This window comes from Portunus trituberculatus, chromosome 27 (assembly GCF_017591435.1).
Source record: "Portunus trituberculatus isolate SZX2019 chromosome 27, ASM1759143v1, whole genome shotgun sequence".
NCBI classification, from domain to species: Eukaryota; Metazoa; Arthropoda; class Malacostraca; order Decapoda; family Portunidae; genus Portunus; species Portunus trituberculatus.
In genome coordinates this window covers 3,838,322-3,865,419 of record NC_059281.1, presented here as the reverse complement: position 1 = coordinate 3,865,419, position 27,098 = coordinate 3,838,322, and the positions used below count along the sequence as shown (strand labels likewise).

General features: G+C 37.4%; 1 protein-coding gene across 20 annotated transcripts in view; it reads left to right on the top strand.

Moving 5' to 3' along the window:
• LOC123509580 (protein scribble homolog) overlaps window positions 1-27,098 on the top strand; it is a 174,394-nt gene that overhangs the window by 47,829 nt on the left and 99,467 nt on the right. For 15 of the 20 annotated variants that reach the window (XM_045263956.1, XM_045263971.1, XM_045263965.1 and 12 more), the window contains exons 7-11: window positions 2,374-2,507; window positions 4,248-4,359; window positions 12,142-12,238; window positions 12,560-12,635; window positions 19,258-19,463. In XM_045263956.1, coding sequence (XP_045119891.1) covers window positions 2,374-2,507; window positions 4,248-4,359; window positions 12,142-12,238; window positions 12,560-12,635; window positions 19,258-19,463 — 625 coding nt within the window. The remainder of the gene's footprint in view (window positions 1-2,373; window positions 2,508-4,247; window positions 4,360-12,141; window positions 12,239-12,559; window positions 12,636-19,257; window positions 19,464-27,098) is intronic. The other 5 variants (XM_045263969.1, XM_045263963.1, XM_045263957.1 and 2 more) reach the window with 1 other exon arrangement.

The window sequence follows — 27,098 nt, the reverse complement described above, 5'->3', positions numbered from 1 at the left end:
TAGCAATTTTGCATCATCAGCAAACAAATTAATGTATCTGTTTACCCCATTTTGTATGTCATTTACATATACCTGGAACATAATGTGGGCTAACCCTTGTGGCACTCCACTTGTTACGTTATCTCAAGATGAGTATGTATCTCTGACCACAGTTCTCATCGCTGTGTCCTTCAAATAATCCCTTATCCACTCTAACAAAATTCCTCTCAGTCTTCCTATGCTCTCTAACTTCCAAAATAGTCTGCCGTGAGGGATTTATCAGAAACCTTTTTCATGATCAGGTATACTGTGTCCACCCATCCATCTCTACTTTCCAGTCCTTTTATTACTCTTGAGTAGAAACTTAATAAGTTCGACACACATGACCGTCCTGTTCTGAACCTAAATTGTCTGTTCGATATAACTTGTTCTTCTTCCAGATGTTTAACTCCTTTTTCTTTGATAACTATCACATATCTTCCCACAACATTTGTAAGTGACACTGGCCTGTAATTTAATGGCTCAGTTGACTTTCCTCCTTTGAATATTGTTATTATGTTGCCTCTCTTCCATTCTAGTGGTACTCTCCTTTCTTTTAATGAACTTGTAATCGTTTCCCAAATTGGATCTAACAGCTGCTCCTTACTGGCTCCTGTGTGTGTGTGTGTGTATTTACCTAATTGTATTTACCTAATTGTAACATACGGGAAAAGAGCTATGCTCGTGTTGTCCCGTCTCCATATCTATTAATGTCCAGCTTTTTCTTAAAATCATGAATATTCCTTGCGTTGACCACTTCCACGTCTAAACTATTCCATGCTTCCACCCTTCTATGAGGGAAGCTATATTTTTTCACATCTCTCCTATAAGTGGCCATTTTAGTTTTTTCCCATGCCCTCTCGACATTCTTCCATTCCACATACACAGATCTTCCCTATCCATTTTTCCATGCCAATCATCACTCTGTATATTGCTATCAGGTCTCCCTTTCTCTTCTGTTTTCCAGGGTTGGAAGTTGCATTCTTTTCAGTCTGTCTTCATAAGTCAAATCTCTTAAGTCAGGCACCATTTTCGTTGCAGCCCTCTGTACTTTCTCTAGTTTCCTTATGTGTTTCTTTAAGTTCGAGCCCACTGTATTGTTGCATATTCAAGCCTCGGTCTTATCATTGCAGTAATTATTTTCTTCATCATTTCTTCATCTAGATATACGAACGCCACTCTTATGTTCCTCAATAAGTTCAATACTTCTCCAATTATTTTGTTTATATGTCTCTCTGGCGATAGGTCATTGGTAATTGTCACCCCAAGGTCTTTTTCTTCATGACTGGTTTTATGTCTTCATTTCCTATCTTGTACATACTCCTGATTCTTCTTTCACTCTTGCCAAACTCTATTTTCTTGCATTTTGTCGTGTTGAACTCCATTTGCCATGTACAGCTCCATTTCCATATTCTGTCCAAGTCTTCCTGGAGTAGTTCGCAATCTTTGTCACATCTCACTTTTCGTAACAATTTTGCATCGTCTGCAAATAGGCTCACATAACTGGACACCCCATCCACCATGTCATTTATGTAGACTGCGAACATTACTGGTGCCAACACTGATCCCTGTGGAACTCCACTCTCCACCAATCCCCATTCTGATGGTCTGTCCTTAATTATTGTTCTCATTTCTCTTCCTACCAAAAGTCTTCCATCCATTTTAGTAAACTGCCATGCACTCCTCCTACCATTTCAAGTTTCCAGATCAGTCTCTGGTGTGGTACCTTATCAAAGGCCTTTTTTAAATCCAGATATATTCCATCAGCCCAACCATCTCTTTCCTGTATTACATCTATCACCCTCGAATAGTAACATATCAGGTTTGTCGTGCATGAACGCCCTTTCCTAAAACCAAATTGACACTCACAAAGTATGTCATTTTTCTCCAAGAAGTCTGTCCATCTAGTCTTCACCACCCTCTCACACATCTTAGCTACCACACTTGTAAGTGACACTGGTCTATAGTTCAATGGGTCTCTCTTGTTACCTGATTTATAGATTGGGACTATGTTAGCTCTTTTCCAGTCTTGGGGCACTACACCTTCCCTTAATGAGGCATCAATTACTTCACAAACTTTTTCTGCCAATTGCTCCCTGCATTCTCTTAAAATCCATCCTGATACCCCATCAGGTCCCACAGCTGTGTGTGTGTGTGTGTGTGTGTGTGTGTTTGTTTGCGCGTGTGTGTGTGTGTGTGTGTGTACATGAGTGCTTACCTGCATATGTGTGAATTTTCCACAAGTCATTCATTTAGCTCCTTAATCTGAGTGCTTGAGAATTTACTTTCTATTGAAGTATTTACATATCATTCTGTTAACTAGATAGTTTGCTGTCAATACTTTGCTAATTTCAGATGTGAGAACCTGCAGGAGCTCATCCTAACAGACAACATGTTGAAGGAATTGCCCAGCACTATCGGCAATCTCAAAAAGCTCACAAACCTCAATGTTGACCGAAACAAGTTAACTGAGCTCCCAGCACAAATAGGTGAGAAGAAAGCCAACAAACTTGGGGAATGTTTTAAGTAAACACGTGATGAGCTCTCTGTGCATCATCTTTTTCTACTTAATACACTTTGGAAACTATCAAGTCTATTGTCATAATCATAATTATTTAATTTATTGCAATACAGAAATATTTATCAAAGTCTGGATTTACGAACTGGGCTGATATCTTGCCAAAAGGGAGATAGCCAAGCCAGAACATCACACCTGGTCTCATTGTAAGTATGTATGGTAATAGAGAGGATGAGATTCTTTGTTTCCTTGGTGGATTCTTTTAGGTCGTCTTACACAACACTATAGGTTATGGTGGATATATTTTTAATCAATCATTGTAACTGCAATAAATAAACTATCACTCAGTAATTATATCTAGGCCTAGAATGTTTGGCCAGACTTGAATCCCCTAGCTGATAATAATAATACTTTAATGATAATACATTATTTAATTTTCAAATACAGGCAAATCCTGCTTAACGAATGGGTTACGTTCCTAAAAAACATTTGTTTAGCGAATTTTCGTTAAGCGAATCAATTATAACAAGTTTGACCCCTGACTTGAACTTCCATTGAGAGTAAACAAAGCGAGAGTGCATCATAGTACAGTAAAAGGTTTAATGAAAGTAAAAATTATGAAGTTAAACGTTTAAGCCATTTAATTTATGACTTAAGTCATTATAATGTACACTAATGTATGTATTTAAGTAACTTTATAATGTTGATGATCTTAAATTTGTGAAGGGAGGGAGAGTGGAGCAGAAAAGACGCTAGCTGGCAACCTGTGGAATGTAAACAGGGCGCATCATACAAAACTTATGTACCACATTTCCACAAGGCTTTCCATTTTATCCATTGCAGAGTCACGAGTTCAGGTGGTTCTTTTAGCTTTCGAAAAAGATACGGTCTCACCAGCCTTCTTAATAGAGTTTGCTGACTTGAAAATAGTAGAGACAGTAGATGGAGTCAAGCAATGGTGGCGAGCAATACTATTAGTTTTCTTGCCTCTCATGTCTGTGAATAATATCCAGCTTCACTTTGAGAGTAAGAGACTTCCTTTTCTTAGCAACGCTAGGTGACATTGCAGGGCTGGTTGCAGGGCGTTTTGGTGGCTTGTTGAACGTGAGATGATGAGCTGGTGCTGGACCCTGTTTTTGTTTTGAATTAAGAGCGGGAAAGGGTAGGGGAGTGAGTGGTGCGTGTGTTGTCCACAAGAGACGCTGATGTATTCAAAAGCCTGTCAGCTTGTGTGATACGGCGGGGCTTTCGAACTAGAAAAAATTACCTAGATAAAATTTTGTTAAAGCGAGTTTGGTGTTCGTTAAACGAGCAGATGGTAGTAATAGGAAACATTCGTTGTAGCGAAGTTTCGTTGTGTGAACATTTGTTAAGTTGGGGTTGCCTATATTACCTTATTACTTGAAGAGTTATTGTAAACTTGATTGTGCTACTTTTTAAGATCTTGGGAAATAATTATCAGGGATCATTGTTGAGAAGAACTTTGGTAAACTCTGGAACTCCTACCTGATTCTATATTTCCATCGACCTATGACCTGAACTCATCTGAGAGGGAGGTTTCAAGACATTTATCTCATTCTTTTGCCTCACTCTTTCAATTCTGTTTTGGGACTGGCAGCTAAGTTTAATAATTTTGTTGACTTTGGCCAGTTTTCCCCAGTTGTGTTAAAAGAAAACATGAAAAAACTTGCAATGTTTTGTTTACCTTCAGGAAAACTCGAAAACCTGGGAGTGTTGTCGTTGCGTGAGAACCAGCTCCAGTACCTTCCTCCTGAGACCGGAAACTGCAGAGAACTCCATGTTCTTGATGTCTCTGGTAACAGGTGGGCCATGACAAGGTGTTTGAGTTCTTGTGTAGTTTTTCCCAGCCTCTCTTAATATGATGGTACATTGCTCCTCTGGATGGTATGCCTTAACATCTAGCCACACTCCTCACCCAAGACTGGCTGGATTTTCAATGTCTGCTATGGCTGGATCTCTAAAAGTTATTAGGGCATTACAGAGAGAGAGAGAGAGAGAGAGAGAGAGAGAGAGAGAGAGAGAGAGAGAAAACTAGTATTTTTAACTAATGCATAATGAATGTTGTTACTATCTTGGTATATCTGATCATAAATTAATTATATGTATGTGAACATCCAATATGCCTTGTCTGGGCCTACCTCTGTGGAATTGCCAGTCTGGTGTATAGATAGAGATTGAGTATTATTAATGTGAAGCCTTGAACAAATTGTTTTTTTTTTTTTCTTTTCTTTTTAAGCTCATAATTACTTAAGTTGCTGTAGCATGATCTAGTTCTCCAATCCCCCCCCCCTCCAGGTTGTGCCCTATAGCGACTGTAGGTTTACTTGAAGAGTATGGGAAGCGCTGCTAAGCTTCCACCCATTAGTGGTGCAGGCAATTTTATTTATAGTGGTATCCGTATTAGGGCCCATATCACCACCCAAGCGCATCTTTGGTGTATCCACCTAGAACCTGGGTATCTTGGTGACATGTAGGTAACTTTAAACCACTCGACAAATTGCAAAGTATCAAGGTGGTATGTGGTGGGATTCGAACGTATGTGTGGACGTCTGCCTGGTCCCAAGCTCACCACCTTATCCACTAGGCCACTGCCTCTCCTAATTTTGAATATGTACTAAAGGACAAAGGAAAAGCTGCTGATCATTTGCTTACTTATAGTTTCAATCAATATTTAAAAATTTTCATGTATATGTTGAAGAGCCTTGATACAAACAAACCTTTCCATCACTTGGGAATAATCCTAAACAACCTATGGTTTGCTCAATGAGGCACGACAACACTACAGGTTTCTGTTGCTATTCGATGCCTTGTTATTCGATAGTTTGATTTTTCGATCATTATGAATTATGTCCACTCACTCATTTTCCATTCTCTGGGCTTGTGTATCCGATTTTTAACTGATCACCAGAGTGTAAACAAAGTAATGCACCGCGAGCACATTATCACCTATGCCACAGCTGCCACCCATCAAAACTCATTCCCACTACATGTAGGGATAATTAATGAACAGGATACTGTTTTTTTTTTTTTTTTTTTTTTTTTCTATACAAGTTGCTGATCCGAGGTTCATGGTTCTAGCATAGCCTTTGCAATGGCACTGGGTTGAATCATTGTTTCTTCCTTCACTCACTATAATTGTTCCCTTTATCTAAATATTTTATTTACCTTTCTTCGGCCGTAGATAATTATGCACTGTTGTTTTTAGTAACTTTTGTCTGAAAGCTGGAAAGCAAACTCAAGCAACCTGTAGCTTCAAGATCAAGATCAAGATCATTCTTTTAGTTGTATTCAGTTGCTAGTAGATTAAGATCAAGATTTGCTAAATTCACATTTATTGTTGGGTATTATGAGTGATACAGTGTGTAGTTTTCAGAATTAATCCACCAGATGTCACTGCTACTACATGTCCCCTGCTGACATAAGCTAAATTATTTGTGTATTAAATCCCAGGCGCATACAGATACATAAAACATTGATTATTATGATACTGTTTACATTAATGTATCTACTTATAAGTATCCTGTATAGATAATTTTGGGAGAAGTTAATCAAAAACAGATATATTTTTTGTGATTATCTTGTAATACTGCTATCAATATCTTAAATACGGCATACTACAAGTCTAAAATCTATTTATTTGGATAATGAAAAGGTAAAATTTTTGAATACTATATAGTATGATAAAGCTTACTCAGTAACTTTGTGATATATGGGTATAGTTGTTTTTGTGGGAATTTTAGAATCGCTGTCATCAAGATCAAGAAGCAGCAAAACAATGGAGCAAAGACTAAGCATATCACAGGACAGCTGTAGAGTGAGGAAAGAGAAATATGTGAAGCTTTCCTCCTCCTCATGGCATAGTGGCATGGACATTACAGGTCTTACCAACTTGTTGAGCTTTTATAGTAAGGTTTATGAGGCGGCAGATAAAGGTGATAGTTATGACATTCTATACTTAGATTTCAGTAAAGCCTTTGACAAAGTACCTCACCAGAGGCTCTTAAAAAAGGTTAAAGCACACGGTATAGAGGGTAGAATATTAGGCTGGATTAAAGCGTGGTTAGACGACAGGCGACAAAGGGTAGTAATTAATGGTTCGAATTCCGAGTGGTAAGAAGTAGTTAGTGGGGTCCCACAGGGCTCATTTTTAGGGCCATTATTATTTCTAATAATAATGACTTGGATAGTGGAATTAATAGTGATATCAGTAAATTTGCGGACGACACAAAGATAGGTAGATTAATTAGGTCCGATTCGGATGCCAAGGCTTTGCAGGCTGACTTGGATATGATGAAAGAATGGACAGATAGATGGCTAATGCAGTTCAATATTAACAAGTGCAGGGTGCTGAGCGTGGGTAGAGATAATCCAAGCAATAGGTACACAATAAATAACGTGGCACTAGGAAGTTCCAAGTATAAGAAAGATCTAGAAGTTGTAGTTAGCTCTGATCTCAGTATAAGGAAGCAATGTATCGAGGCCAGAAATAAGGCGAATAGAGTATTAGGTTTCATCTTTAGAAGTGTTAAAAGCAGGAGTCCCGAAGTAATACTAAAATTATACTTGCCGCTGGTCAGGCCACATCTTGACTATGCGGTACAATTCTGGTACCCACATTACAGGAAGGACGTAGCTCTATTGGAGTCAGAGCAAAGGAGGATGACTAAAAGAATACAGGGAATGAAGGATATACCCTATGAAGAGAGACTGAAAAAACTTAGTCTGCATTCCTTAGAGAGACATAGGTTAAGAGGAGACTTGATAGAAGTATTTAAGTGGTATAAGGGTTTTAACAAAGGAAACATGAATGTAGTTCTTAGGATCAGTAGCGGGGACAGAACCAGAAATAATGGGTTTAAGCTTGAAAAATTCAGATTTAGGAAAGAAATGGGAAGGAACTGATTTTCAAACAGAGTGGTTGATGAGTGGAACAGTCTCAGTGGGCATGTACGTAGTCATGGCTGAGTCAATAGGGAGCTTTAAATGAAGGTTAGATAAATTCATGGATGGGGAAGATAGATGGAATTAGGTAGATTAAGCACACTGGGACTGCCTCCTATAGGCCTGGCAACCTCTTGCAGCTTCCCTCCTTTCTTATGTTCTTAATTAGAATTGTTGTTTCCATATACACTTAACCCTCGGCTATCGCGCCCAATTGGGGCTGAAATAGCCGCGCTATAGCCGAAAACGCGATAGCCAAATTGAACAACTAATGGTGAAAATTGTTATTGGTACTGCAACCACAAATTTTATTCATAATATCCCCAATTTTTACTTCTTTTTAAATTAGTATATAATCCATTGGTACCAATTAAAACATGTCAAGGTTATAACATAAAAAAAATTTACATCACCTCATTGTATTTACTAGAGATGTACCGATGCATCGGAATCGGCGGTATCGGCCCATTTTTTGGGTATCGGTATCGGCTTATTTTATGCCGATACTTACGATACCTAAAAGGAATTTACTACTTAGTGATATATTCGATATAAGATATTGATTACTGAGTAATTTACCTTTGCAAATGGCTTCGAAAAGCTTCTAGAATTGCTCCTATTTCACAAACGTTCTCAGAAGGACTTACAGCATCCCCCAAAACAAAGCCTCCCATCTGATAACGATCGCCGTCCACCAACTCATCCTGGTGTCCAGTGCAGTAATCGCTATAAGTAGTAGTATCGGTATCGGTGGTATCGGTATCAATAGTAGTATCGGTATCTGCCCAATTAGGTGGTATCGGTATCGGTATCGGAATTGGCCAAAATTCTGGTATCGGTTTTGGCCAATGAGCGCCCAGATACCCCATGACGTCATGGCTGGACGCGCGATAGCAGGCATCTGAGGTCGCGATAATGAAATTTTAGCAGCTTTTCATGGGTGCGTGATAGCAATAAAACGCGATAGCTGAAGTCGCGATAGCCGAGAGTTGACTGTACTAGTAAGTTGAGCTGTGTGATTTGGACTTTTAAGTGACACAAACATGTTGTTTTCCTGTTTACTGTCGACTGGATTAATACACTTCCGATCAAGGATGTACTCTTTAGGAAATGTGAAGATGACCAAATGAGCCTCAATGCCAATTCACGAGAAAAGCAACTTGTATACATTTGTTCATGGAATAGGGTTTGATTTTGCCTGTTACTACTTAGAAGGAATTATGTAGAAAAATATATTATAATGACTTGTTGTATCTTTGTGTTTATAGAATGACACTGCAAGTATGTTCTATATTATCCCTGTGAGAGAAAATGAGACATGTACTGTGCTGCCACCTGGTGACAACCTTTAGTTCTGAAAACTCCCCATTGTGATGTCTTCCAAGTAGCCTGCAACACCTAGTGATGGTGAATTGAAGGACGAAAGACCAAGGAAAAGCTTATCTTTAGAGAAATGCTTTAAATTGATAATCCCTTCACTACTATGTCATGTTTTCATATTCATTCTGGTTACTATTTGGTGATTTTATACAACTTCAGAAACTTATGTGGGGTTTGAAATAGTGAAGACTCTGGTCATTAATCTTGTAACCTCCATAGACCCTTCCTAATGTATATAAAATTGTCTGATCATACCCAAAACTTGTGATAAAATAATGCGTCCCAATACTGAAGGAATTAAGTGCCATGAGGGAATTAGGGTCCCAATTTCATTGTCAGAATCCTGCAGTTGCCCCAATCCACTGTCTCCACCATCATCACCATCATCTAACATGCAGCAAGTGTGAAGAAAGAAGGTGAGGCAGCTTCTACATTAATGGCAAAAATACTAATGAGGAAGAGGGAGCTAATAATAGAGGAAATGGAAAGTCACTTAATGGCATGCTGTGGTCGAGATTTAGTAAATTATGATGAAAAATTATTTTTTCAATTCCTGCTGATTATTATAGAAAATATATTCAGGATTCATATGGTATATGAATCATGGGCTTATGTGTATGGCAACTTGAATTCTGACGCGTTTAATGTCACAGGAGTGGCGTACTCCACGAGGTGGGCGTGGTGCAATAAACACTCTCTAAGCATTGTGGTATATTGGCTGTTTTTCCTTGTCATTTTACCACTAATATTGGTCTCTGTGTTGAGGCTCCATCCTTCAAATTACTCTCCTCCTTCCCGCCTTGCCATACAGCACCTCAGTGCGACAGAAAAAAAGCAAAGGGAGAGGTTATGTGATACTCCTGCTTGCAGGCTCTCTTACATTTTTTTTTCTTTGCTGATCTTCCTACTACAACTTGGGGAATAAACAAAATAGGCTACAGCAGCTGAAGGAGATGTGAGAGATGAAGGAAAAGAAGAGAGAGAGAATAGGTGATAAATGAAAAGAAGAGGGAAGAGATGGCTCAGTGGCAGGTGAAGCTGAGGTATTTTGCATGACAGGGAAGGAGGTTTTGGAGGGAAGGGACAGGAAGAGGATCTCACTTTTGATAGCAAAAGCTAAGAAAGATGAAACCAAAGAAAAGAAAATTAGAAAAATACATGAGAAGGAGGAGAAGAGGAAAGCAGAGAGAGGAACGTGCATACCTGGAGGTGCTGATCTTGATTAGGACCAAACAATCTACTTGGAGAGGATTGTTTCATGCAGAAGAGGGAATGTGCCTACTGACAGTTGAATAAACCATAATTCTATGAAATAGCATTGTAAGGACACCCACCAGTGAGCTAAATCTGCTAGCAAAGGCACAAAGAACCAGAGCCAAGAATTCTGATAGTGTCACCACAAGGTACATAGCGTTCAAAATGAAGCACTAGATATTGGAATAATTAGATCATTCTTTGTGTGTAGTTTCTCTATAGATCAACACACAACATATAATAAATCTACTAATTTTGATAAACACATAGCATGTGTACTAAACTTTTAAAACTTTAAAGAGCCATATCTCAAAACGTGATTTTTCGAGATATAAAAAAACTATAAAATCAACCATTATACATGCTTTCTTGAAAATCATGCTTTCTTGAAAATTGTAGTACTTATTGACAGGGATTGGAGTAACTTTTTGTGTGTCTAGTTTTTCCCCTAAAGTGATTAGACAGTTTTTAATAAGGCAAAATAACAGCTTTTCTTGCTATTTTGATGACATCATGAAATGCAAAAACTTTAAAAAATCATATCTCATAATGTATTTAGAAATTGAAAAAAGTGTTCTCTATGTTTCTTTAGGCATCTTTTAAATATGTGTCAAAGCTCATTGCAAAACAATTTGAAATAAGGCCTGTACGGCATTTTAAATGCAACTCTATGCATGATGTCATTAAGTCATGATGTCATTACTCTATCACATTCATATTCATACACACCAAAGACAACCAATAGCTAATAATATTCTAATAATTTCAAGTCATAGAACCTATAACTTTTTTTTAACAAATTTTTCAAATCTTGATCGCAACTTGCCCTTAAGCCTGTGGATTGATGACCAGACTTGCAACTGAGTGGCACCTGCTAATTTAACTGAAGCTCATCTTTTTCCTCTTGCCAGTGGATATAGGCTTATAGGGGAAACCACTGTATAAAGACATAATGAGCTTACAACACTACCTTCTTAGGTACCACAGAAATGTGTTCTCTATCTCTCAATGCAAGTTAGGCTTAAGTTACTCCCCGTTAAATTAAATCCTGTTGAACCTTAAGTTCGCTATTTAATAGTTCGTTACTTGATCTGGTTTTCAAGAAGGTAACCCAATTGTAAAATGAGGGAAACCTGTAGTACACAACTGGATTTTCCAAGTAGCTTTTGTAAGTAGCAACATATCTAAGTGTTATTATCACATGAGTGGGTCATTCTTCTCTGTCACTCTGTAACACTTCCCTTTACTAAGTTCATTTAGTGCATCCTTCTGGATGCAATAACTTTTGAATTGGAGATGTTGTGGAGCAGCAATCTTGCTGAGGGAGAGTGTGTCATAAGCTGCTATGACAGGGTGGACAGGTGTCTGAGAACAGTTTCATCCATTTTACATTGATTCTTGTGGGGAAAATAATTTTTCTAAACTTTTCATATTTTGAATTATCATTTAGAATATGAATTTCAGTAATGATTTAAGTTGAAGAACCAGGGTTCCACTGTATTATTATTATTATTATTATTGTTATTATTATTATTATTATTATTATTATTATTATTATTATTATTATCATCATCATCATCATCATCATCATCATCATCATCATCATCATCATCATCATTATTCTTATTATTATTATTATTATTGTGTGTGCAAATGAGTATAGTAATACAGATGAAGGAAATAGGGAGATTTTTTGTAATGATGTTGGTGAATGTTTTCAGAGTTTTGGTGTGAATGTCATTGCATTATTAATGGTAGATGTGAATATCAAAGTGTGGAGTTAGATAGTTAAAGATATCGTTGGTGTGTATAGTGGGAATGAAGGCGGAGAGTGATAGAATGATGTGTAAGATGGCAAAAAGTGATTGAAGAGATTTGATTTAATAAGAATATTTATTTATTTATTTATTTATTTATTTTTTGTATTTAGATGAGACAAAGGAACAGAACATTTGTAGAGTAGCATATATAAGCCAGATACTCATTTAGGTGTGTTGTGATATCTCTAGGCTGCAGTACCTGCCTCTGACCATAACAGTGCTGAACCTCAAGGCAGTGTGGCTTAGTGAGAACCAAGCTCAACCGATGCTCAATTTCCAAACTGAGGTAAGAAAGATATAGCAGGTATGTGTGATGATGAACATTCATAATGAAAAAAAAAATTTCTTAAGGCAATAAGTGGTGGACTTCCTTAGGAGTAAACACAAAAGTTGCTGGATAGAGTAAGAGAAACTACTTGAGTTAAGGTGGGGAATAACTTTTTACAATACAAATAAAAGCAATATTATTGTTAAAATTTCTTACAGATATTATAATTTTAAAGTACCTTTTATATTTGGTATTGGATTTTTAGTGTGGATGACTTTATTCTTTGGTGTGTGAGGGTGATGGTGGTTTGGTAGGGGATTGAGAAGGTTTCCTTGCCAGGTTGATGAAGCTTCAGGCCAAGAAGTGCTCACCTGTTTCCTACTGCCCCAACAAGAGTACCAACATGACAATCTTGGTAAGCTATGCCACCCACATCTGAATTACGCACACACACACACACACACACACACACACACACACACACACACACACACACACACACACACACACACACACACACACACACACACACACACACACACACACACGGCCCGGTAGCTCAGTGGTTAGAGCGCTGGCTTCACAAGCCAGAGGACCGGGGTTCGATTCCCCGGCCGGGTGGAGATATTTGGAAGTGTCTCCTTTCATGTGTAGCCCCTGTTCACCTAGCAGTGAGTAGGTACGGGATGTAAATCGAGGAGTTGTGACCTTGTTGTCCCGGTGTGTGGTGTGTGCCTGGTCTCAGACCTATCCCAAGATCGGAAATAATGAGCTCTGAGCTCGTTCCGTAGGGTAATGTCTGGCTGTCTCGTCAGAGACTGCAGCAGATCAAACAGTGAATTACACACACACACTCTGAGGTGTCTGTTGTCATGGTCATGATGATGTACATATTCCTTTCTTCATACAGCATCTTTAGGTATGGCTACATCTTTATTATTTCCAACTGCCATGAGGTTCATGTAACTTGAGGCTCATCTTATGCTGTTTTCATTTCCCTGATGGAGCTGGGCACTTGCACAAGCTGCAGATTCTACAATTGTGGAAGTATGGTTACCAGTTTTATTTATGGCAGTCATTTTGAATAAATGAATTACAATTCATAAAGCACAATTACAAATGTAAATCTGAGCTCAAATTTTCTCTGTGGCTTGCTGCCTCTTATATCTTCTGCCAAGCTATTCAGTCAAGAGTGAGCATCGGCAGCAACAGTACAACAAGTAGAGCTCCATCCCACCTGTGCATTGTTCATTGTTAATTCTTCACTATTTATTACTAGTTAAAACTTTCATATTTGATATTTATACTGAATGTTTTTAATAGCTCTTAAATTGGATATGAATTTAGTTTTGAACACTTTATAATTAATATTGGTAAATGGCTTGCATTTGTAGTCTTGCAAGTGCCAAACAGTTTACAAATCTGTGGTTGTGAAAACTATTAATTTATGTTTGTAGTGCCCTGCTCTGATCTCAGGCATTCTTCTTTCCCTGTGTTACAGAATGATTAGGCTAACATTGTTCCTTAATCATCAGTCAGGTTGTTTGTGTAATTTTAAAATTTTTTGCCAGTGAGTTAGACAGGTATAATTGATGAAACTTCATTACACATGAGATTAGGTGAATGTGATTATCATGTTAGTGGATGGTACTGTCTTCACATAGTCATGTTTCCATTAATAGACAATCCTGAAGGTGTCTGTGTGTGTGTGCGTGCGTGTGTGTGTGTGCGTGTGCGCACGCATGCGTTTGTGTGTGTGTGTGTGTGCACATGCGTGTGCAAGTGCATATAGATAAGTATTGTCTTTTGGTACTTGTCAATTGTCAGTTCATCACATTACTAATCACGCCTTGGTTTTCAGATTTTTTTTTTTTTTTTTTTTTTTCTATTTCACCATAAATATTTATGTCAAGGGCTTTTTACCAAGTTGTTGAAAAGATTGCTGTATTGTGGATCAACTTCAAAAGAAAATGGTGTCTGTGTAGCCATTTCATTTTATGTGTGACAAAAATAAGTATGGAGATACTTTATAGGAAATGTAAATTTGTAATGAGTTGTTGAGAGAAAGCTGTCAATTATTTTTTATTTCATTGTTTTGTCAGGAGTAGTGGCCAAGCACAAAAACAATGGTAAAAGACACCCATAATGCCATTCTTAGAAATTTGTTTGTTGTTTTTTTCTTTTGGTTTATTAAGTGAAGTTTAGTTATTCTACTTCTGAATAGGCAGATTCTATCTTTGAAGGTTACACATTCACCGACCCATAATATTGTCTTTGTATATTGTTTCTCTTTATTTATTTGTTATTATATTTTCTATTACATGTTATATCAGGTGTCTGATGGAAGTGAGGTTAAGTTTGGATACATTTTCATTAGTAGAAATATGCTCATTAATGTCATGTCTAGTCCAGTGTCAAGCTCCATTTAGGTTAATGTTAATGAGTTAAATCTTTATCTAAGAAACATTTTGGTTGGATCCATTTTTCAATATCTTCACTGTTAATCCCTCAGTGCTTGGTATAAACCATTTCTAGTCTCTTATAGTGAGCGCACACACACACACACACACACACACACACACACACACACACACACACACACACACACACACACACACACACACACACACACACACACACATATATACATACACACACATACACACACACACTTTGGAGGGCAAGTTTGTTGGCTTCCCACTGCTGTAAGACAACACTCATATTCATGAGGGCAGGATTACTAGCCTTCTTCTCCTGTTGGCTGTAATAGATAACTCATCTGTACCTCATTCTTTACTTATTCTGTACTCATTGTGTTAGCCAGCCAGGGACTCGAACCCAGGTCATGTGGAATATGAGTCAGATGTGCTAATCCCTCTATCAGTGAACTAAAATATTTTTTCCCTTATTGAGAAATTTCAAATTTACCTTGATTTGATTGCATGCCTTTGCACTATCAAGCACGAGACCTTCATTCTCTCTCTCTCTCTCTCTCTCTCTCTCTCTCTCTCTCTCTCTCTCTCTCTCTCTCTCTCTCTCTCTCTCTCTCTCTCTCTCTCTCTCTCTCTCTCTCTCTCTCTCTCTCTCTCTCTCTCTCTCTCTCTCTCTCTCTCTCTCTCTCCCAGGCTTGGTAAAGCTTAAAAGTAATCAGACTTCCATAGGTAGACAAGCTTGAAAAACTGTTGTTTGAAAGAGGTCTTTTCTTCTTTTTACCCTTTGCCCAAAAAAGTACATTAGATTCTTAGAATTTTTAGTTATTTTTAATGATGATTTTAAGAATTTCAGACACATAGTGTTTAGTTTTTTAACCTTTATTGAAGGCTTCAATATTGAATAGTATGTATTTTATTAATGGAGAACAATGCAACCAGCACTTCATGTATTACAAAGTAATTGTGATTTAAATTTTGCATAGTGATCATACATATGGTTTATGTTGATTGATCCAGATTGCATGTTATTCATACATTGCAAACAATTCCCTTGAATTAGTGGTAATACATAGAAGTGCTTGGGCCTTGATTTTATGTGTTTTTGCAGCCAGTGTTGTGTACAGCCTGCCATCAGCTGTGTTTGTGTGTTGTCTCCATCAGTCTGGTGTGAATGTGTCTGTGGGACAATTTAGGAACAATATAAAGTTATTATCTTTTTTATGACCAATTAGGTCACTGCTAAAAGCTGTTGTCTCCGGGAGATGGTCACTTATTTCTAGCACAACACCTTAGTGCTTTGTTTTGCTTGTACCAGAAGGATGCTAAATAATGCTTCATCTCACTAAAAGGGCTGCCTTTGACTTGATAAGTTTCATAGCCATATATTGATATCTTCCTTGGCTGAAGTCTTGAGGCTCTTCACTTCTAGTACTGAAGATGTAGATTGTGACTGCATGGGTTGGTGGTTAAGGTTACTCTCTTACAGTCTGCTCTGTGCTGGATGTTCCATAGATCCTTACAGGACTATACATCATGCATTCCTTTGGCAATGTTCATTTGTCTGTCAGGAAGCTGTTTATTCTTGAAATGTATGACAATGTTTTTTAAACAGTTTAAAAGATTGCAGCAAGGAACAAAAGCTCTTAGTTTTTTTCTGTTGTGTTATGAAAAAGTAAGATTTCGAAAGAATAAGCAGCATCTTAGAGCAGTTGTGATGTGTAGCAAATTTCTTGTCTTTTTCATCTTTATCAAGCACATGTGACTCTCCAAAGCGTGAGAGGGGATTGGTAACACTGCAGTTCAGAGAATGTTTTTTTATTTTATTTTATTTATTTATTTATTTTTTTATTTATTTATTTATTTTTTTTTTTAGTTCAATTACTGATTTAAGGAAAAGGAAAACTTGCCTTTCAATAAGTCATGTGTTAGATGGTTCTACTAATTACTTCTTTGGGTTGAGTAACATTTAGTTTTAACAATTTATAAATATGTTATTTGTTAGCATTTGCATGTGTGTAAATGCATGTGTATGTGTGTATGTGTGTGTGTGTGTATGTGTATGTGTGTGTGCGCATAATTATTACATTGGACTATTTAGAAATGGTGTAAAAGTTTCTGGTTATGTACATTGGAGAGAGAGAGAGAGAGAGAGAGAGAGAGAGAGAGAGAGAGAGAGACTGTGGTGACAGCATCACAAAGCTCTTGAATACTCAGAAGCAGAGCAAGGTGATGCAGTTCTGTACATAAATGTGGTGTAGCTGAAATCAAAGTGTGCGTGTTTGCCTTGTGTTATCCCTTGTGCACTGCTCATGGTCTTCATATGTCTGGTTTCAATAATAGCACCATCTCAGTAGATCCAACTTGCTTCTGCTCTCTCTCTCTCTCTCTCTCTCTCTCTCTCTCTCTCTCTCTCTCTCTCTCTCTCTCTCTCTCTCTCTCTCTCTCTCTCTCTCTCTCTCTCTCTCTCTCTCTCTCTCTCTCTCTCTCTCTCTCTCTCTCTCTCTCTCTTGTGTGAGACAGTGGTGGGGAACACCTGCCAGCATAATGGGAAATACCACAGGACTGTCAGCAAACTTCAATGAAGTACTTTATAGTGGCACTTTTGATTTGCCTGGCCATTATTGCTAATCCTTAACTGTAAGAAAAACAAAATGCTTTATTTGTGAGAATGATTTGTTTGAGGATTCATGTGTTAAGCAAAACAGGATTGGCAGTGTTTGGTGGCTTGCATGAGAGTGGAGCCAACCTTAAAGGGTAGGCTTGAACAAAGAGTCAATGAAAAGGAAAGAAAAGAAATAGTCATAATTTTAGGATTTCTTGAGTATGATAAATGCAGCTGGGTAAGTTGTCTCTTTCCTTGATTATTGGTCTGTTATGTTTCACACCTCAGCTTGTCACAAGTGATGTTATGCTTCTCCCCCTTCTATCTTACTGAGAAGTTTTTCAAGAAACCGCTTCTATTTCTAAGCCTCATTCTTCATATACAAATGTTGTCCAGTGACGTTTTAGAAGTTGTGGTAGAAAAGTCAAGTAGGTGTTTCAACATGCTTTATCATTCATCTCAGTCTTCCAAGTTAGTTCTATTGTACATGTTTTGTCTATCATGTGATTCCTTCTTTAAAGTGTTTAAATATAAATAAAAGCAACAGTGCACAATAACATGAAAATGTTATATTTGTTCTGAAAGTTTTTTGAAATGTTGACATTCATCATGCATCATAGTCAACTCCCAGGCATTGTGCTTCTTATGTTCCTTTACTATGCAGTGAGAAAAAGCTTTCTTTGCTGAATTGGACAGCTTTAGTGAGAGAGAGAGAGAGAGAGAGAGAGAGACCCTTCTGGCATAATTTATTGGTCAGACATGTTGAGAACACAAAGCTTCCAGCTTCCAATGTGAATATTATGAGCACAGCATTGGAAGGAAGAACTGCACAATACATGACCTTTAGATACCTGAAAAATATGTCCTTTGCATTGTTAAGCTTTCCTTTCCAGCCTGCATTTTATGAATTATATATTTTTCTCAATTCTGAAAAAAAAAATACTGGTATTCTATCCAGTAAATTCTTTACCACTCTTTTGAATTTAGATCAATGGCATAATATTAAATTAGACTTCTTGAGTTTCCCTGGAAGAAAAAAAATTGTATCAGTGAGTTGATGGTTGTAATTGTTAAATGCATTTTTTTTTTATATAAATCCTATCAGTTCTAGGCCATATTAATTGCACTTAATCATGCATGAAAAGAAGCATTAAAAAAAAAAAAGAAATGTTCTCTATAATGGCTGTTTGCATTACATAAACAGAGGTGAATAACTTATTCACTGTAATTCTCAACATCCTAATTAATTTTTCACAGCACAACAAAATAAATTTTTAGTATTCCCAAGTACTATCAGTAAGGGAAAGAGGAGAATATTGAAAGTTATTTCATTGGGGAAGTTTTCAGCATATGAAAGTAGTGAACAACACAAACTGCAAAAATTGTAGTTGAATAAATCAAGTCCTGGAACTTTCAGAACAATTTTCATGGTGTTGTTGGGAATTTATTGATTGAATCGTTTAAGTAATTTTTTTTTATAAACTTTTCATAATCTCTGCATGAAGCACTTTGTGATGCATTTTACTCACACTACCAAGAGAGAAGCACCAATGCACAGAGCAATGCAGCAGAGAAGGAAGAGGAATTATGCCATCCATCTTTTAGATATTATCTTGAGAAATTATTTGTAAAAATTTTCAGTATTATCTTGTGCTGTGACACTTTCCTCCTGTATGCAATGCTTTGTTACTTATTTTTTCAAAAACTTATTTTTTCGTATAGCATTGATATTTTGTTTTAGATATTTCCTGCCTGCTTTTTTGCTTGAGCAGGTATGTGGAGTTTATGTGAAGGTAGGATGGCAGGGCATGGCCAGGATGAAGTGATGAGCCTGCCTTGCTACTGCCACACTACTGCTTGCTAAGGATCACATATGGTGTGTTTCTGAGCCTTGAGGTGCATCACAACACTTGCTCTTGTCGGTCTGAATGTTGCCACCGAAGCAGGTCTGGGTCTGTCTTGTGGTCTGTGGTGAAGTCAGCGTGGGTCGTCCCTTGTTATAGAGTACGCCTGTGGTATGGGTGGTAGCGAGGGCAGGCTGTACCGCACTGGTGACCTCAGCACCGATAATCTGACCGCCATCGGCTCTGCAGCTAATGAGTGGGCCCACGAGGACGAGGACAGCTGGGACCCCAATGACCCTAACGAAGAGTCCCGGGTCTCGGTGGTCAAGTTCAGCGATGACAAAGACACCGAGGACGGCAAGGAGGTGAGTTGCCCGCTGCTTCTTGTGTTGCTGTCCTCTGTGGTGCCATGGCCACATTTGACACCTTTCACTGTATTCACATGTTGCTTGATTTGCTTTTCAGGCACAGTTACAAAATTTTTCACTAGAATTTTCCTCTTCACATGCACAAGACTCAGTCATGTCTTTCCCTGTCCTTTCATCACCACCCTGAGCCATGAGCCTTCTGAAGTTAGGTTTTCTCATATCATATCCATCTCAGTTTCTTGTGATGACTTTCATTTTTGCTATGGGGACACACATTATGCATCTTATGGTCATAAATTTTCAGTCACTTTAGATCTAATTAATTTATCTTTTTTAAAGTGTTTCTTAGGACACTTTACCTCTACATGCTGTCTCAGTATATTTTCTTGCATATCCATTTTACTGCAAGGAACTGAACAGAGAGGATGAACTTACTGGTGTCACATTTTTCAATAGTCATCTCCCTGGAATTGACTTTCCATTCTGGAGTCAAGTAATGCTCCATCATCAGGATTACGACATGGCAGCAGTTTGCATGTCAACAAGTTATTAGTGTTTGGGATGATTTTTTTCTTGTTTTTATTTTATGTATATTTATAGGAACACATAATTTTGTTTTGTTACCTCTAGTAACTTATTTGTGCAGCTACCAATTTGTGAATATGTGATTTATTATCTAAGTAGAACCACCATAAAACTAACATAGGTCTTGAGAATGCTTTCCAGTTTATTGTTTTGAGCTACTTTTCTTCTTGTTTGGAGACGTTGAAATAAGTCCTCTTAAAAATAATTGCACACTCACTGCATGACATCCCTGGGCATGACGAGCCATGTCCTGCAGCCACTCCCGTAGCCCCTGTTGTGTTTGTCCAAGGGTCGTCGCGTGCACTCAACACACCTTAAACTGATGATCTCTTCTGGAGCATTATTTCTTATAAGCTGTAGCTCAAATTAGAGTAACTCCGTGCCAGATGAAAAGCTTTTGTGTAGGCCTCCTGTCCCTGATCCCTGTTGTTGGGTCACTGTGGGAGTTGTAATGCTTCACTGTTGTGGTGATAAAAGCATTTGTTTCTGACTCTCTGTTCTTTTCTCAGTTTTTTCCTTTGGTCTTTCAGCCAGTGTTTCTCCCAGTAGCTGGGCCATTAACCTGTAGCCTCCACTGATCCATTTAAGTAATCAGTGGAAAGACAATTTAGGATAAAAATGTTCTATGACAAGTTCCATCACACATAGTAAAGTAGTGAACTTTTGTTTGATGCATTGGTAATGTAAATGCTATTTTTGAAGATTTTTTCTTTTCATTTCATTGTAATTATATCATTATTTCAACTGTGTAGCTCCTTTTCTGAATTATGTTAGTGGTGTACCTGGCTGGTCAGTGTTACACAAGATTACTTCACCAGTCTAACATATCCAGCTCTTAGTGATGTTGATAGTAAGCTGGACCATCTTGATGACAAAGTTACATACTTTCGATGTTTGAAATACTTATGATTAAACATTAGTTCAATGATTTTCCTGAAAATAATGTTTGCAACATCAGAATTGTTTGTTAATGTCAGAATTTTTTGTTACTATATGATTCTATAATGTAAGACCAAGTATTAGGCAGCTAGACATCTGTAATGGTAGTACAAGCATTCCCAGGGAGGTACTAAGAGGGGCGAGTGGATGCTATGAGCATACTGTTGATCCGTCCCATGTTCTCCCTGACTGTTTCTTGCTATGTCTCACAAACACAAGGCAGCAGTTGCTCTCTTCCCTCAAGTGACAGATACTCTTACTAGTCACATGACATTACATCCACTTCATACACCTACATTGTCCTAGACTCAAAAATTCCAAACATGAATTTGGCATTCATGTAGCCTTATAATTCCCATATGAGGAGGGAACCAAAGATATCCACACATCATACCACCCACAAAGTGACACCTCGAGGTGGCCTGATAACTCCTCTAACTTGTACTGCATTAGCTATCACAATATTTGGAATCTCAGACCTTTGCTGGAAATTCAACACTGGATGATAGTCAGTCCTGCATTTTCACTCATAAACTGTTTTGTCTTCTGTACTTAAAAGCTGGATTCCATCAGAGGGTGTGTTGTAATTCTGATTAACTCTTTCTTCTGGATTCTAGCCTCCTTTCTCATAGCATTTACTTGCTTCCTCTTAACCTTAGCATCTTTTATTCTTAATTCCAAGCTTTCATCTTAAATTTCTTCTCAGAGGTTTTAGTTAAATAAAATTATTTATAAGAGCATTTTTGATGGCCTATTTTGGCTCCAGACTTATGTTCCTGATAGGACTTCTGTTGTTCTCAGTAGCTGTGCTTCAATACTCACACTGCTGTGTCAGACTTCAATTTTCATTTTTAGTCCATTTTTCAAAACTTTCTTTTCTGGTCCTTGTATTGTTGCAGAAGTACACAGCTGCCTTTCCTCTAAGCATATGAACAGTGGTATTCCACAAGGCTATGTCCTATTACCTGCTCTCTTTCTGTTTATAATTGTCATATCAAACCCTTTGCCTTTCCAACTTTTGCTAATGACTCTGCCTTGCATTTATTAGCATCATTTACCAGATGACAAACTGCAAGAATTGATAATTTTATGGAGAGAAGCCACAGAGTGCTTAAATTCCTATATTTTTATATTTTCTAGATATTTTATAATTTCTCAACCTTGTGGTGTTCAGTGTCTTGAAAATTCTCTTGTACCCTGAAACTTAAATGTGCCTCTCTTGAACAATGAACATTCTTGGCCAATCCTTCATTAAGAGTTTCAACTGAAAATGTCACGTCTCATCTTTTACTTCATGAAGTTAGGTGTTTTGTGTCATTCATTCTTCTTTCTTACTGTGTCAAGTGATAACTTAGTGGAAGGAGCCTAGGAGTTGTTTTGTGAAGTACTTTTCACACATACTGGAGGATTTCACTGAGACAACTTTGTTAAGCAATGTGGAGTCTGAAGCTTTTTATCTCCTTAACTCTCCTTGACCTATCTTCAGTCTCACACTCCACCTAGTGCTTTATATCTTGCAGTCTCTTACTGTTGTCTTCATGGTTCCAATTCCCCTGAACCTGCTGACTGCATGCCATCTTATGATTTCAATGCACAAGTCTATTTCTTATCCCTTTTCTGTCTATATTAATACTGCAAGAGTTAACCAGTAATCACATTCTTTTCACTGGAATACTGGAACTCTTTGCTTGATTTTTTTTTTTTTCTTTTCCACATTTACAATTTGAGAATTTTGGAGAGAGGAGTATCAAGACACTTCTAAAGCTAAATTGACCAAGTGCTTTAGGAATTTTTCTGTGCAAACTTTCAGGGAGTGGCAATTAAGTATTTTTCATACTTTTTGTAATGCTTAACCAGCCTCCCTTCTATGTAAAGAGAAAGAAAATGGAAAAAAGACCAGCTTGTGCGCATTGTACTTTCAGACAAAGAGTGTATCATTTCTTACATAAAATATTGATGTTATGTTGAAATTGACATTTTTCAGAGTAATGCTCTTATTTGTCTTCAAGAGAACTGGAATAATTATTAAATGAGTATAAATGTTTGCTGGTTAAGATACCCCATCATATAACTCCATTTCACTCCACCCTGTCCCCTTGCATTCCCTTCCACGCCTAACCAAATGCTGATGATTGGTTGGTATTTAGCAATTATGCAAACGACTGGTGGAAACACTGGTGAGTCTTCCACCTTTTCCTCTTATTTTACTGGTAACCTTTCAAGCTCCAGCATTCATTGTTCATATTTTTGTATGCCCCTTGTCTTTCTGTATATGTATGAGTTTTTTTATATATGTATCCTGATGTTTACTGGTGGCATGTTGTGTGGACAAGTGTGTGATAGGCCTCTGTGAATAGCCCAAAGCAGTGCTGACCCTTGGTTATGTTGCTCTGTAGGCTTGAAGGATTCATGTCAAACTGTCATGTTCAGCATCTTGTTGATCCAGATCTGGGGTATGAGAACCAAGGAACCAAGGGAGGTGCATTGCGTTCATCTCATTAAGATAGAATTGTGGTTTTATTTTTCATCTTGCACCAAGAGATTGTGTGTATGATATTAGCTCCATGTTGTAAAAGGAAATATTAGATGTCAATTTTATATGAATTTTTAACAGTTAATTGTTGGTATCTGTGTAGGAAAGTTTTATGTATTTACTGCACCTTCATTGCATACCCTCACTGGTTCTCATTTTTTATGCATGACTTCCTCTTGCCCATCCAACAATGTCATCCTTTGATTTCTCTGATTTTGATGGTGCCCCAGATCATCAGTTTATTATTACTTTTTCCAATGTAATTTAGTAATATTTACATCCATGGCTTTATTATAGTAGTTTCTAGATGAAGTTCATAGATGTTAGATTCAGGAACATGTGCTAACCCTTTACTGTGTGCATTTTTGTAGATTCAGTATTTCATGTGTTCCTACAACTTGAAGGCATGAAATGTGTGAGAGAAAGTTTTGTGTAATTAAATATGTGTGATTTGCATCTTGGTGTTGGCAAGCAATGCTCATGATAGGTAATCATCAGGCATTTGTGTCCTCCAAAGATGACTATCAGCGCATTAAACTTCTTAAGTAACAAAAGAAGCGGTGTTAAGGTTTAAATTGACATGTAACCAATGAGTAGTAAGTACTAACTTCACCTGAGGGCAGTTTTGGTGTTTAATTTCATCTTTGTCTTCCTCTTTATTGTGAGTGTCTTTATTTTTTTTTTTTTTTTTTATTTATTTTTTTTTTTACTAGTATTGCTATTGAGGAAAACCATTTCAATCCTAGAGCTTAAACTTACGTCAGTTCAGCACAAGATTATTCAAGTGAGAATTAGCATGGTGTACACTCTTGTTTGTACCTCAGATTTGTCTGGTGATTAGTTCCTGAACCAAGAAATCAAGTAGAAGTGAAAGACTTTGAAAACTATTAAAATGGATTAAAACAACAAATCTAATTGAGGAGTTGGATGACAGTTTACTGATACATGCACTCACTAGATGTGATAAAGTATTCCAACTATTCAGCACATATTAGTTGACTTGATTAAGACTACGCTTTGTATTTCCTGCCCATGTTGAGAGATGTGATAGGTAGTAGTTTGAAAAAGAAAATATGGTCATTGAATAGAAGATATGCCATTTTTCCATTGGGCTGAGTTTTCCTACTTGACCACTGAGTGTCTGGTCCAGCTGTGTTCCCTCAACTACAATAATGGTGGGATAAAAAAAAGTACATATCATAGTGGTATGTTAGTGTTGGTTCTTGTAAATTTGAAATATCAGCATAGCTTGTAGATCCAAAAGTAGAGATGAGTAATGTATCTTAAAGAAGCCTCATGGCATGAATGCAATTAATGTGGAGAGTAATTATATTTGAAAAATTTGGTGTTTCTGACAAGGTGATGGAGTAAACTGCATTCATCTGTGTGGATGTGAAATTAGACAACATAAAGCTTAAGAAGTAAAAACTTACTAATTACTGGTGAATGGAAAAAGCCTGAGTCAAGTTGGCTGTTTTGATTTTCAAGATATGTTGATGCTCCTTTCCTGAGATACTTCAAGTATGAGTAATACGATGAAGAGACAGAATCAGGCAAAAGTTCCACAGTTTATGAGTGAGAGTGAAGTTACCTATTACCTCTTGCTGTGATAATAATATTGACAGAAGAGAGTGAAAAAGAGTTTCTGCCTTGGCATCATAGGGGAGGAGGCTTGTAGTTTGCAAGTCTGCAAAACAACCAACAATGGCAATATATTGGCTAAGAAAGGGGAAAAAATGGAGCAGCAATATTGTGATAGTGTGAGATATTAAAGAAAAGAGGAAAATTTACTAGGTAAAAAAGCTTTTCTTAAATAAAGGACATTATTATCTAGTACAAGCACAGCCACGAGATCTTGTTTAGAGTGTATAGAATGGACTCTTAGGAGGGGGCAGAAATTGGTGAAGATAACATAGAACATCCAACTGTATGAAGTGTGTAATAACTTGTTGAGACTTAATAGAAGACAGCTCAAGTAAGTACTATATTCATTGTAGAAGAGTGAGACAGTTGTGTGAGTGTAGTGATTAATGAAGAAGAGATAGGTGAAGGCATTTTATATATATATATATATATATATATATATATATATATATATATATATATATATATATATATATATATATATACCATGTGGGCTTTTCACAGGAATTTATGGGCTAATGGGGATACTTTTTGGGGTACCTTCTCTCTCAAAGCCTACCCACTAGGAAACCATTGCCTCGAGTGAGGAAGCCCAACCTACACTCGGACCGTGGACAGGATTCGAACACGTGCGCTTGGAGACACCTCGGACCCAAAAGCATGCATAGTTCCATTGTACCACGGCGGAAGTGAAATATTCAAAGAATTTTATGGATAGGAGTAAATGAAAGACATGTTTCACAAATATATTTACTAAAAGAATGACAAAGATGTCTTGCTGAGATGGTGAAAAAAAAAAGATTAATAACTGGTTGTAAGTGTGAAACGTGTGTTCCTCACATTCATAGAACAGAGCGCTGTGATTTGAAAATTAGGACAGAAATACAATATTGGTTTAGAAAATGAATTGCTGTCTTTGGAACACAGTTTGGCTTTAGTAAAAAAAAGTTAGAGGATGTATCAGGATACTATATATTGTCACCTTGTGGAGATCTGTCCTAGAGATCTATCTGGTTGTCTGTGATGGAGTTATCAAGTTGCCTGTGGGTTAACAGTAGTTGTTCTTTAATCCCGCAGTGAAACCCAAGTGTCCCTCCTCTCAGCATTTGTGCTCATCATCACAAGCTTTTTATTACCTGTTACAACCATTCATAGCCCCATAATATCTCCCTATTATATATGCTAAAAGAAATGTAATGATAGATTAGAAAAAAAAGATGAATCTTCCACATGATAATGCCAAGCAAGTCCTTTATGAATGATTCTATGAAATATAGGTGTAAGATGAATGAATATGAACCATAAGTTTAGATGATTTATCAAATACAGGTAAAGGATTTGTATGTAATTTTGGTAGCATTTGGTATGATATATTGTGTCGTCTGGTGAACTCTGGGGTGTGATAGTTCAGTAGCAGAAGTAGGATGAGGTTTTTGTGTGTGTGTGTGTGTGTGTGTGTATGTATGTGTGTGTCCGTGTGTGCACCACACGCACATGTCATTTGTTGAAATGATGACTTTTCACTGACCACTGGTGTTATTTGCTGTTCCTGAGAAATGTCCAGCTGTGGACATACGTCAGCTAATGTTGACCTATCTCAGGTTTACTCTCTCTCTCTCTCTCTCTCTCTCTCTCTCTCTCTCTCTCTCTCTCTCTCTCTCTCTCTCTCTCTCTCTCTCTCTCTCTCTCTCTCTCTCTCTCTCTCTCTCTCTCTCTCTCTCTCTCTCTCTCTCTCTCTCTCTCTCTCTCTCTTTCCATGAGTAATTAGTCTGCAGAGTTCATTATTAATTTTACATTCAAAGTAATCATTCTTGAAAATTGCCTTTGTGGAATGTAGTTAAGTGGTGAACAGTTGTCTTTTGTATTGGGTAACACAGTAACAGATCAAATTGCTCCTGCCTTTCGGTTTGAACTCCAACATTTAGTTTAAG